Source organism: Physeter macrocephalus, chromosome 4, assembly GCF_002837175.3.
Source record: "Physeter macrocephalus isolate SW-GA chromosome 4, ASM283717v5, whole genome shotgun sequence".
NCBI lineage: Eukaryota > Metazoa > Chordata > Mammalia > Artiodactyla > Physeteridae > Physeter > Physeter macrocephalus.
In genome coordinates, this window is record NC_041217.1 from 68,167,139 (window position 1) to 68,181,259 (window position 14,121).

The 14,121-nt window shown below is 42.1% G+C and overlaps 1 protein-coding gene across 1 annotated transcript in view; it reads left to right on the top strand.

Moving 5' to 3' along the window:
* Positions 1 to 11,209: 11,209 nt before the first annotated feature.
* NR1I3 (nuclear receptor subfamily 1 group I member 3) overlaps positions 11,210 to 14,121 on the top strand; it is a 6,333-nt gene continuing 3,421 nt past the window's right edge. Inside the window, 3 exon segments of the mRNA XM_007112271.3 lie at positions 11,210 to 11,669; positions 12,893 to 12,940; positions 12,942 to 13,005. Of these exon segments, the coding sequence (XP_007112333.2) occupies positions 11,563 to 11,669; positions 12,893 to 12,940; positions 12,942 to 13,005 (219 nt within the window). The 5' untranslated portion in view covers positions 11,210 to 11,562.

Below are 14,121 nucleotides of genomic sequence, written 5' to 3' on the forward strand. Positions count from 1 at the left end.
GATTAAGATTTAGTAATAGGATGGCAGTCTGAATAAGAGAAGGGCAGAAAGGAGGAAGGGAAGGAGAGGGAGAGATAGAGACAGAGAGGGACAGAGAGAGCAAAAGAGAGACAGAGAGATGCAAGGGGACGGTATTCTGTGGCAAAGAACAGGGAAATTTTGAAGTGCCTGTTTGATTTGGAAGATCATAGATCTAAGGAGTTGAAAGACATTTTAGGATTCATCAATTCTACCTCCCACATAATGCGAAAAACCCTTCTCTAACAAAATGATGGTCCCCTAGCGTCTACTTGAATAGGTAATGAGCTCCCCCCAAAAGTTAATTTACGACTGTTTACTCATTCAGTCTCAGTTTGACAATGTGCCCTCCACTGTGCTCCACTGTGGTGGTGAAGTTATTTAAAAAATGAGAGGGCTTCCCTGGTGGCGCAGTGGTTGAGAGTCCGCCTGCCGATGCAGGGGACACGGGTTCGTGCCCCTGTCTGGGAAGATCCCACATGCCGCGGAGAGGCTGGGCCCGTGAGCCATGGCCACTGAGCCTGTGCGTCTAGAGCCTGTGCTCTGCAACGGGAGAGGCCACAACAGTGAGAGGCACACGTACCACAAAAAAAAAAAAAAAAAAAAAAAAGAATCTTGCTGTGATTCATGTCATAGACTGTTCTGCCTATGTTTTCCTCTAAGAGTTTTATAGTGTCTGGCCTTACATTTAGGTCTTTAATCCATTTTGAGTTTATCTTTGTATATGGTGTTAGGAGTGTTCTAATTTCATTCTTTTACATGTAGCTGTCCAGTTTTCCAGCACCATTTATTGAAGATGCTGTCTTTTCTCCATTGTATATTCTTGCCTCCTTTATTAAAGATAAGTACCAACAAAAAAAAAAAAAAAAAAAAAAAAAATGAGAGGCAACCACACACTTTATGACCTTGCACCTATTGTTGCCATTAAAATAGATTTCAATATGCAAGTCCTATCTCCTAGAGTCTAGGTTTTTTCTTCCTGCAATTCAGGTAGGAACCCATTTGGTGGTATATGTTTGAGTACCAAAACTAGCAAGTGGATTCTGCCCAGATGTAGGGAGCAGATGTGAAAGATGAAGCCCACAGTCCAATCTATATAGATTATTTTTCAATAAGATGGAACTTTACTAAATAATCACTATGTTGTATAAGTTTTAAGAAAAAAATATGATTAGAGCAAGATGAAAAGAAATAGAACACCTAGGTAAAAGTCAGGAACTTTCTGATAACTTCAACTGCTATTCCTAAATATCTAGCTTTCATTTCTACTTTAAAGAAATCCTTTAAATGCTCTTGCCTGTGATACTTCTAGGCATTGTAAAACCTTTTAGCCTACTTAAAGCTTCAGTCAGCCAAAGCCAAACACTTTCAGCTTTAGCTGTTACACCCTTTTGATAGTTTCTTTCATGGCCTGTAATAACTGAGTCATTAATAGCTGAGCTTCTCTCAGCCAGCAACCACTGATCCCTTCTCAACAACCAGATTCAGATAAGACCTCAAATACCCTTTCTCTAGCTAGACCCTCTGTGTGTTTCATTTTCTCTGCCACTTTGGAAACAGAGAAGATGGAAAAGATCACATCTTTTCCCCCATTTACCTGGGATCTTCTGACTCTCACTTTCCATTGGGAATCTGGTTGCCTAAGTTACTAAATTCTAAGTAGGCTAGCTCCTACTTACTCTATGCAGCCTACTCTCTGGCTTCCCCCACCTGTCTAAGGAACAGCTAATTAGCCTTGAAAAGATTGTCTTTAGTGAAGCAGACCTCTCCAAAGTTCTTGAACAGTGATGCAAAGATTATAGAGAGAATTCAAGATCCTAGATCAGAGGTTAGCAAGCTTTTTCTGTAACAGCCAGAGAGTAAATATTTTAGGCTTTGTAGGCCCTATAGTTAAACTACTTGAGCCTCCCATTACAGCTTGAAAGCAGTCAGAGACAATATCTAAACAAAATAAGTGTGGCTATATTCTAATAAAACTTTATTTGTGGACACTAACATGTGAATTTCATATAATTTTCATGTACTGTGAAATATTCTTTTTCTTCTTTTACATTTTTAATGTAAAAACCATTCTTAGTTCACAGACTGTGCAAAAACAGGCAGCAGGCCAGATTTGGCTTACCGGCCATAAACTGCTGATCCCTGCCATAGATGATCAAATGCCCAAGTATGCTACAACAGTAAGTTGTATAACAATAAATAGTATAGGTCTAAGAAGAAAGACATTGTCTAGGACTGAAAGAGTCAAAAGCTTCCTGGAGAAAATGGGATTTGGGTTGGATAAAGGAAGGGTAAAATTTAGACAAATGCTAGAAGGAAGGGGGGAAGGAGGAAAAGGTGTCGATCTGACATCTGGGTGTTAACAAGAAAAAAATGGTGAAAGAAGACTGAGGTTTATGATAGGGAAGTGGCAGGGGATGTGTGAGGGCCTTGAATGTCAGAATAAGGAATTTAAACCTTACCCTTGTACAAATGGCACTTTTAGATGATTCGTGCAAGGAAAACATAGGACTGATTTGACAAGAGAAAGACCAAGAGCAGGGGGAAAAAGATGGGGATGTCATAATTGTACAAAGTGCAACAGTCTGGGTGACTATAGTGACAGTAACAGAAGAAAAGGGACAACATCAAGAAACATAAGGCATAAGGAATCAATAACAAGATTTAGGAGAGGATTCAAAGTGACTCTTGGAATCGGGACCAGAAAATTGGGAGTTATTCAATTATTCACTGGCTATTAAACACACATTATGGCCAGGACTTATGCTAGGTATTGGAAAAAGAAGACCCACATGACATAGAACCTACAGTCTAGAAGGGGAGAGATGGTCATGTGAACACGAAGGTGCAATATTATTATGGGTGCTGTGGTGGAAGTCTAGGCAAGTGCAGTGAGAGTCCAGAAAAAAGAATAGAATGAGAATAATAATCTGAACAGGCAGCATATAAGAATAGCAAGATTCCATGCATGGAACTGGAGTTAATTTGTGAAGACATTCACATACTAGAATGAGGATAAATGAAATCAGGTATGTAAAGGCACTCTGTAAACTGTGATGCTAAAATGTGAGCTATTTTTACATTTTACCAGAGCCTTGTGACTAGATGAACTATTAGGGAAGAACATAGAAGAAGAAAGGTGAGGAGGTTGAAATTGAGCCTTAGAGAAAAACCCATAGTTTTCCATAACCAATAGCCTTAGGAAAAATGAGAATCCAATAGAGAAGAAAGAAAAAAGAGCTATTAGAAGTACAGGCTGAGAATCAGGAACGCATAACATCATAGAGGCTAGGGAGAAAAGACATTTCAAAGAAGATAATGTGGTTGTCAGGGAGTCAAAGCCATAGGGAGGTTGATTGGGAGAAACATAAGAGAAAGCCCATTGAATTCAACAGGTCACCGGAGATCTTTGGTGAATTTAAAGATCAAAACCAGATTACAAGGTACAAAGGAAAGGAGGTAGCCTGAACCCTTCCTATTCAAAGAAGTGTTTGTGCCAAAACTTGGGAGGCCAAATAGGATAAAGCAGGTCCAGACTGGAAATTTGGCTCAGTGGACACCTGAGTGAGGTTGACCACATGTCAACTGCAAACATGGCAGGTAAGAACAGTAGGCAGCAATTGTTCAGAAGTCAGATAGGAGTCAGGAATCAGACTAAAAGACTAATGAGTATCCTGTCAGAAAATCAGAACAGCAAAAGATAATCAGCTGTGAAAGACAGCAGCTAAGAGGGAAACAGGAAATGTACCCAGATGACATGGAATGTACCTTACTAAAAAATGCCTGGAAAAATAGATACCCATTAAGTATTTGTTTAATGAATGAATGCATTCGCAAATAATAACATGATGCCACATAGAATGAGCATGAGTTTGGAATCAGACCTTAATTCATATCCCAGCCCATTTATTCACTCTGTAAACATTTATTATCTGTGCTTGGAGTATTCAAGACCCTAAGGATACAAAAATAAAAGATGCAGCTCTTGACTTCAACTCACAGTTGATTGACAGTCAGAAAGAGTGACAGTTGCTGTGCAATATGATAAGTGCTGTGACAAATGTGTGAGCAGATGTGTAGCTCTAACCCACAGGCTCCCAGAGGTGATCTGCTGTACTCAGGCCCGAAGGGCCAAAAGGATCAAGAGGACCTGGTTGGGGGGATGTGTGGTGGTTTGGAAGTGGGGTGTGTGTGGCAATTCCAATCAGGCTGAATAATAAGGGCAGATGCTCAGAGGTGTGTGAGCATAGCTTGTTCAGGGAACTCTAAGTGCTTAAGCACAAAGTATGATGTGTTAGGTCAGGGGAGGGAAGTGGGATAGATGAAGGCAGAGTGATAATAGGGGCCAGATCACAAAGCACTTTGTGTGGCATGCCAAAGAGATTGGATTTTATCCCAAAGGTGATGAGAAGCAAATGAAGAATTTTAAGCAGGGGAGAGACATGATCAAATTTGCATTTTAGAAATAGCAACAGCATGGAGGATAGGTTGGAAATAGATGAAGCTGGTCTTAGGGAGAATAATTTAATTTAATAATTTAATTCCACTACTTGTAGTGATAAGTGGAAAATGATGAGGGCCTGAACTCAGCTAAGAGGTAGTGGGCATGTAGAGGCCAGGAGACAGGAATGACAGGGCATGGCATCTGATCTTTTTTAGGGAGGGAGAGAAAAGGGGCTAGGTGACTCCCTGGCTTCTGGCTTGACATCAGGGAGAGGGTAGCAGTGGAAAAGAAGGAAAGGAAGAGAGAATGAGTATGTATTGACTTCTTTCCATGTTCCAAGCACTGTGTAAGGAAGTTTACATATATCACTTTATTTAATCTTCACAACAAATCCAGCTAGTGGGTATCCTTAAACCCTTTTTTCCAGATAAGAAAACCAAAGTTCAGAGAGTTTAACCTACCAGGCTACAACCAACACAGTTGTTTTTCAGAGCCTGGCCTAGGACAGGTTTGTTGGAAGAGGGTAAGGACATCAGTTAACCCTGAAAGCCAGTTCATCATGAATGCCAGGGGCATCCTGCAGCACATCCCCCAGTATCAGTCTGCTCAGTGGGAGAGACCATGAAGCCTGGGGAGCATTTCTGTACATAAGAAGAGCAAGGTCAGAGAGGTGTGTTCCTAAGACAACCCCATCTCAAAGAACTGCAAGGTGGACTTCTCCAAGAACAAGAAGGCTCAGGGCCAGGGAATTCCCTGGCAGTCCAGCGTTTAGGTCTCTGCACTTTCGCTGCCGAGGGCACAGGTTCAATCCCTGGTCAGGAAACAACAACAAAAAAAAGAAGGCTCAGGGCAATCCCTGGGCCCCAGGTGAAGGGGCAGCCCGGGGCCGGAGCATCTCTCCTCTAGCCTGAACTTCTCCCTAATTCAGTACTGAGCTAGGAAAAGGAAGTCAGCCTTCCTTCCCCAGTCTGGGAATGGCCCAGCCTGATAATATCTGACTCCCATGGAGCTGGGTCTCAGTGATTTCAAATAATTAGGAAAGGAACCAAAAAAAAAAAAAAAAAAAGTAATGAGCCGGAGTCAAAATTTGAACTTAAGTCTGTATGACTCCAAGCCACATGCTCTTTCTATTGTCTTGGCCAAAAAGTTCATTCAGATTTTTCCATAACATCTTACAGGAAAACCCAAACAAACTTTTTAGCCAACCCAATACTTCCTTATGTTGGGATAGTCACCAAGTTAGGTTGTGTAGGAGAAATTAGTTTGTGGGGAGGTGACAATGATTTCCATTTTGTTTTTATTTTTTCCAGTTTTATTGAAGTACGATTGACATGTAACATTGCGTAAGTTTAAGGTGTACATCATAATGACTTAATATGTATATATTGTCAAATGATTCACCTCACAGCTACAATTTTTTTCCTTGTAATGAGAACTTTTAAGATCTGCTCTCTTAGCAACCTTCAAATATACAATATAGTATTGTTAACTATAGTCATCATGTTGTGTACTACAACCTCAGAATTTATTTACATTATAACTAGGAGTTTGTGCCTTTCGACCAGCTTCACCTCTCCCCCCACCTCTGCCAACCACCAATCTGATTTAATCTGATCTTTATGTCTATGAGTCTGGGGGTTTTTTTTTCTTGGCTGCCCTGCGTGGTATGCGGGATCTTAGTTCTCCCAGGGTTCAAACCGGTGCCCCCTGCAGTGGAAGCGCGGAGTCTTAACCACTGGACCACCAGGGAAGTCCCCGAGTTTGGTTTTTTTTTAGATTGCACATATAAGTGAGATCATACAGTATTTGTCTTTCTCTTATTCCCTTAGCATAATTCCCTCAAGGTCCATCCTTGTTGTCACAAATGGTAGCGTTTCCTTCTTTTTTGTGGCTGAATTAAATATATATCATATATTAAATAGATATTATATATTATTTATGTGTGTATATATATATATATAATCTTCTTTATCCATTTATCTATTGATGGTCACTTAGGTTGTTTCCATGTCTTGGCTATTATAAATAATGCTGCAAAGACCATGGAGATACTGCTATCCTTTTGGGACAGTGATTTTGTTTCCTTCAGATAGGTACCCAGAAGCGGAATTACTCAATCATATGGTCGTTCTATTTTTAATTTTTTGAGGAACTTCCATACTCTTTTCCACAGTGACTGTACCAATTTACATTCCCACCAACAGTGCAAACAGTTTCCCTTTTCTCCACATCCTCACCAACAATTGTTATTTCTTTTCTTTTTTCGTGTGTGTGTGTGTGTGTTTATTGAGGTATAGTTGATGAACAGTATTACATAAGTTTCAGATGTACAACATAGTGATTCACAATTTTTATATTTCCTGTCTTTTTGATGACTGTCATTCTAACAGTTGTGAGGTGAGATCTCATTGTTGTTTTGATTTGCATTTCCATAAATATTAGCGATGTTGAGCACATTTTCATGTACCTGTTGGCCATCTAAATATCTCCTTTGGAAAAATGTCTATTCAGGTCCTTTGCCCATTTAAAAATTGGATTATTTGGGTTTTTTGCTATTGATTTGTATGAGTTCCTTATTTATTTTGGATATTAATCCCTTAACAGATGTGTGGATTGCAAATATTTTCTCCCATTCTGTAAGTGGACTTTTCATTTTGTTGATCATTTCTTTTGCTATGCAGAAGCTTTTTAGTTTGATGCAGTACCACTTATTTTTTTATTATGTTGCTTGTGCTTTAGGGATCATAAAGCTTCACTGTAGATATACTGAATTTGAGATGCCTATGTGACATCAGGTGAAGTCATCTAATAAACTATTGGGTATAGTAATCCTTGTACAAGTTATTTAAACTCTCTGGCCTCAGTTTTCTCATCTGTAAAGTGGTGATATTACTTATGTTTTAGGGTTAACACTGGTAAGGATTCTTACACAGTACGCTGCTCATAATAAGAACAAATTAATGAAGCAATTAATACCTATAATATGATACATGATCTTTACCACACAATTTAGAGTTTGATTATATATTTCCTTGTAAGATCTAGGAGTTCCATTTACTTATGCAATCTGCATAATCAGACAGTAAATTCCTTGATAATAGGAACCCTTTCTTTTATCCCTTTCCATAGTGCCTCACCACAGAGTGGGTACTTAATAACTTATTGCTAGAGTAAATCTGCAACTGTGGAAAAGGATAGGGGCCCAAGTAGGGAGGGCCCTATACTCCTCCTGTAGTCTCTCACCCAGTTGGTGGTACCACCATCCAGTCAATCACCCATGCTAGGAACCTGGAGTCATCTTTAACTCTTCCTCTTTCTCAACCTAGGCATTCTAGTAATCACCAAGTTCCAATTATTTCACCTCCCATGTATTTTTCAAAACCCTCTCCTCCGCTATATCCTACCACTATCCTAGATCAGGCTTAATCCCTCACCTACTTTATGACAAGAGTTTCTAACTGGTTTCTTTGCCTCCAGTCCTGCCCCCTCAAATCTATCTTCCAAACAGCCAGTAGTTGGATATCTAGAATAGATCTGACCATGTCATTTCCCATCTTACCCTTTAAAAGCTTCCTGATGGACTTAAGCTGCTTTCTCTGGCACACGAGGTCTCCTGTGAACCGGCCCTGCCTACATCTCAGCCTCATACCCCATCTCTATAGACTTTTCTCTTCCCACTCCAGCCTGAAATGTTATGCTCCAGTAAGAAAGACCTGTTCGTGGTTCTACCATATTTACTTTTTTGTATCTGGCTTCTTGAACTTCTCAGGTTGTACCCTCTACCTGAACTACCTTTTATTTGTATCTGGCTAACTCCTCCTTAGCCTTTAAAAGTCAACTCAGCTGTCACTCCTCCAGGAAGACTTTCCTGCCTCCTCCTCAACACCTCTTTGCCAAAGCAGGATTAGGTGCCCCTCTTCTGTAGTCTCAGAATGCTCTGTGCATAGCGTTATCATTCATAGGATTATATTTCTTTTCTTTCCTTTTTTCAGCTGTGCCGCCCGGCATGCTGAATCTTAGTTCACCAACCAGGGATCAAACCTGCACCCCCTGCAGTGGAAGTGCTGAGTCTTAACCACTGGACCACCAGGGCAGTTACTGATTATATTTCTTTATATCTATTTAAAGGTCTGTCTCTCCACTAGCACCTTTAAACTCCATGAGGGCAGGAGAGCATCTTATTCATCTTTTTTATCCTTAGTGTCTAATACATAGTAGGTTCTCAGTCAGTAGTTGTTGATTGAATGAGTTAGCATGAATTCTCACAGAGTCTCACTCAAGCAAAGATACCAACAGATGCATATGCATAAATATGCTCACCGACTCCCAAGGACCAGATCCAAGCACCTGTGCTCTCTGGAGCTCAGCTTACTTCAAAATGCAGTAAGTTATACATAGTTGGATGTTGCACCTACTTGAGGTGAAGGGGACCTAAACAAGGATCTTTTTAACCCAATCTCTTCTCTCTGTCTCTGTCTCTCTAAGTGTATTTTTATGGCTCTAGCCTCCACTTGGGCTTTTCACTCACTGTTAGAGCATCATTAATTATAATTTAACCCTTAACTGAAGAAGCAGACGATATGCCAAAAAAAAGAAAAAAATGTTGTATTCTAGTGGGAGAAGACTATATTAGTGCAGAAACAGCAAACACCCAGGGAAATGTACAGTGAAAAAGACCTTTCAAAGTGAAAGACTAAGATTTTGGACCATATTCCAGTGTGTGTGGGATCGGATTTATCCAACATAGATGTATCCAACATGTTACCCATCCCCAAAACATCCAAATAGCTTTTGAAATTACTTTTTCTGTTGAAAAAGGTTGGGAGAGAGAGTGCATGTGTATGTGTATACACACATACCCACTTTTCTTTTAGAAATTCCCACCTTTTTAATTTTTATTTTATGTTGCACTATAGTTGATTTACAATGTTGTGTTGGTTTCAGGTGTACAGCAAAGTGATTCAGTTATACATATACATATATCAATTCTTCTTCAAATTCTTTTCCCATTTAGCTGATTACAGAATACTGAGCAGAGTTCCCTGTGTTATATAGTAGGGCCTTGTTGGTTATTTATTTTAAATATGGTAGAGTGTACCTGTCAATCCCAAACTCCCAATTTATCCTTCCCTCCCATCTTTCCCCTTTGGTAACCGTAAGTTTGTTTTCTAAGTCTGTGAGTCTGTTTCTGTTTTGTAAATAAGTTCATTTGCATCATTTTTTTGGATTCCATATGGAAGCAATATCATATTTGTCTTTCTCGGTCTGGCTTACTTGGCTTACTTCACTTAGGATGATAATCTCTAGGTCTATCCATGTTGCTGCAAATGGCATTATTTCATTCTTTTATGGCTGAGTAATATTCAATTAAAGCAATATCATATTTGTCTTTCTCTGTCTGACTTACTTCACTCAGTATGATAATCTCCAGGTCCATCCATGTTACTGCAAATGGCATTATTTCATTCTTTTTAATGGCTGAGTCATATTCCATTGTACATATGTACCACATCTTTATCCATTCGTCTGTCAATGGACATTTAGGTTGCTTCCACGCCGTGGCTATTGTAAACAGCGCTGCAATAAATATTGGGGTGCATGTATCATTCCAAACTATGGTTTTCTCCAGATATATGCCCAGGAGTTGGGTTGCTGGATCATACCGTAGCTCTAGTTTTAGTTTTTTAAAGGAACCTCCATACTGTTCTCCAAAGTGGCTGCACAAATTTACATTCCCACCAACAGTGTAGTAGGGTTCCCTTTTCTCCACACCCTCTCCATCATCTATTGTTTGTAGACTTTTTGATGATGGCCATTCTGACTGGTGTGAGGTGATATCTCATGGCAGTTTTGATTTGCATTTCTCTAATAATTAGCAATGTTGAGCATATTTTCAACTGCCTCTTGGCCATCTGGACACATACACACTTTTTACACTTGCAAAAATATTCTTCAGTGTCTATGGAGCACTAGACAACCCCAGTGAAGGCTCCTACTTCTGATTCTAAACTTATTAATTAGATGTCCTTCATCTTGGCTCCATACAAACCAGGTACATAACTTGCAGGGCCCACTGAAAAATGAAAATGCAGAGCTCCTTGTTCAAACATCATTAAGAATTTCAAGACAGGACCTCCCTGATGGCACAGTAGTTAAGAATCCACCTGCCAATGCAGGGGACACGGGTTCGAGCCCTGGTCCGGGAAGATCCCACATGCCGCGGAGAAACTAAGCCCGTGTGACACAACCACTGAGCCCGAGTACCACAACTACTGAAGCCCGCGCGTGTAGAGCCCATGCTCCGCAACAAGAGAAGCCACCGCAATGAGAAGCCCGCGCACCATGGCTAGAGAAAGCCCGTGTGCAGCAACGAAGACCCAACACAGTCAAAAATAGATAAATAAATTTATTTTTTTTTAAAAAAGAATTTCAAGACAGCGGCAACATCAGAGCATTAAACCAAGCCCAAGATCCCTCTGAGCAGAGCCTGTGTGACTGCACAGGGCACACTCCCATGATGCCAGCTCTGGTGCAAGAGCACCCAGATCAATCCCATATATCTAATGTTTTAGAGGCCATTCTGATTTAATTCTCAGCCCCCACCCCTTGCTGGGAAGTGGGACCTCTTCTAGCTCTTTACATAAGCCCTTAATTAGACCCCAGTCTCTTTTGAAGAACTTTCCTTTGGGGAGCTTTGTACAATTGTTATGCCTATTCTTTTACTGTTGACATACTGCATGTGAAAAAGCTTGCTCTCTCCCTCTCTCCTCAGCAATAGGGAAAATCTACATGGATCTGATAAGGAGCAGTTTCTATCCTTGTTTTCCAGATACTGAGTGCCTTAATCCCTAACTCTAAACACTAGCAGCTCTTGAGCTCAAGGGGAAAGCAGGGTCAGAGTGGGAAGAGAAGCAGGTAGGAAAACTTTCGGAGTCCAGAGACTAAAAGCAATAAAGTGCAGATAATGCAGGGGGTCAGGCCAAGGGCAGGTTTGGGAAGAGGCTCTGCAGAAGGGGAAGAAAGTCAAGGGTGGTCCAGAGCTGACTGATAACCCCTCTGACATTCAGGGGCCTGTGACAGCCACTGCAACACCTGAAGCCATGGCCAGTGAGGAAGATGAGCCGAGGAATTGTGTGGTCTGCAGAAACTGAGCCACAGGCTATCACTTCCATGCCCTGACTTTTGAGGACTGCAAGGGTTTCTTCAGGTGAGTACCTCCTCTCCAACAGAAACGCCCTCCCAAACTGCCTGCCAGGCAGCCTTTAAGCCCTGGCACATGCCCAAGCTTGTCCAGTTACATCACTTCTGCATCCTGAAGCCTAACTACCCTGTGGCTAGCATGCTGCAAATTGCCAACCTCAACACGTATAAACATGAGGCAAAATAACAGAGGGAAGGCTGAGTGCTTGTCCTATGGACACAACCCCTTAGTCAAGGGTACTCACTACCTGCAAAGCACCAAACTAGTACAGCATCAACTAGGCTTTCCTGACTGATTCTGTGCCCCCATGGAAATGCTTGAGATGCGTTGTATCCTCTCTACCCCTAGGGACCTCTGGGCACAGCTCAGAGTAGCCCATGTCACCACAGATTTTTTTCTTTTTTTTTTTGGCCCCTTGCCTTGCAGGATCTTAGTTCCCCAACCAGGGATTTGACCCCCAGACCCTCGGCAGTGAAAGCACATAGTCCTGATGGAAACCGTGCACCTCAGATTGGGACTCGAACCCAGCCGAGACCCAGATTGGGACTTGAACCCTCTCGGCCAGGACTCGAACCCGGCCAAAACCTACGGTCTTCCAACTGAGATCACATACCTGGTTTCAGAACTTAATGAAGCTCAGGTTCTTGATGTCTCATCGCAGAAAGAATTCAGTGAGAGACAAAGCGATAGGTAAGAAGTGGATTTATTTAGAGAGAAGCACACTCCACAGACAGAGGGTGGGCCATCTCAGAAGGTGAGAAATGCACCAGGGTATGGGATTGTCAGTTTTTATAGGGGTGGGTAATTTCATAGGCTAATAAGTGGGAGGAGTATTCCAGCTATTTCGGGAAGGGGTGAGGATTTCCAGGAACTGGGCCACCACCCACTTTTTGATCCTTATGGTCAGCCTTGGAACTGTTATGGCACCTGTGGGTGTGTCATTTAGCTTGCTGATGTGTTACAGTGAGCGTATACTGAGGCTCAAGGTCTAGTGTAACTCGACTTGTCTGCCTTCTTGGACCCATTTGGTTCTAATCAGTTTATGTCATGTCCTTGGGCTATGTCATTCTTTCAAAGATTGTGCCCTGCCCCCTTCCCTCCTGTTTCATAACCACTGGACTGCCAGGGAATTCCCACCATGGTTTCTTTTTGACCATTTCATTTCAGCCCCTCACATACCTACCTGCTCGCTGCCGTCCCCAACCCTCACAATGTCTCTGTCCTCTCAGGCGAACAGTCAGCAAAAGCACCGGTCTCACGTGCCACTTTGCTGGAAGCTCAAGGTCAACAAGGCCCAGCCTGCAGGTTGCAGAAGCGCCTAGATGCTGGCATGAAGAAGGACAGTGAGTTGGCCCTCTACCATCCCGAGAATCCACTATGTCCCTCCACTGACTCTGCTTTGCCCTGGTTCCCACAGCGTATTCTCCACAGGGCAGGCAGAGTAAGCTTTTTTTTTTTTTTTTTGCGGTACGCGGGCCTCTCACTGCTGTGGCCTCTCCCGTTGCGGGGCACAGGCTCCGGACGCGCAGGCTCAGCGGCCTTTGCCCTGGTTTCCACAGCGTATTCTCCACAGGGCAGGCAGAGTAAGCTTTTTTTTTTTTTTTTTTTTTTTTTTTTTTTTTTGCGGTACGCGGGCCAGAGTAAGCTTTTTGAAACAAGTCAGACAATATCACTATTCTGCTCAAAACCTCCAAGGGCTCCTCCTCTCTCTTATGGTCCATGATCTCATGGTCCAGCTCCTCCATACCACCTCTCAGATTTTACTTCCTACTCTTCCCCTTGCTCAACCCATCCCAGCCACACTGACGTCAAGGCCATTCTCAAACACACCAAGCACACTCTTCTCAAGACTCTTGTAACGTATACTTGCACTGGCCATTGCCTCTACCTGGAATGCTCTTCCCCTAGATATTTATATGGCTTGCTTTCACTCTTCCATCTCTCAAATATAGTGCCTGTCACTTAGTAGGTACTTGATAATTGTTGAATTATTTAATGTTTTTTCTCTGTGCCAGGTAATAAGGCTCTGCCCCCAAAAGATAATGTAACTCGTAATCAACTTAAAGTAACAGAAATCAACTTGTCCAAGTTCACTCAGCTGAAAAGTTGTCGTCAGTATTCACCAGACCCTTGCTTTCTCCATGACGTCACACTGCTTTTCAATACGGAGCAGTGGAAAGGAAACTGTAGAAGTCAAAAAATCTTGAATTCAGGGGCTTCCCTGGTGTCGCGAATTAGGTCTACATCACATAAGTATTTTGTGACCTTGGACCTGTCACTGGAATGTCAGTCTGTTTCTGAAAAATATGGATAATAACACTGGTGTCGCAGTGCTTGAGAATCCGCCTGCCGATGCAGGGGAGGCGGGTTCGTGCCCCGGTTCGGGAGGATCCCGCATGCCGCGGAGCGGCTGGGCCTGTGGGCCGTGGCCGCTGAGCCTGTGCGTTCGTAGCCTGTG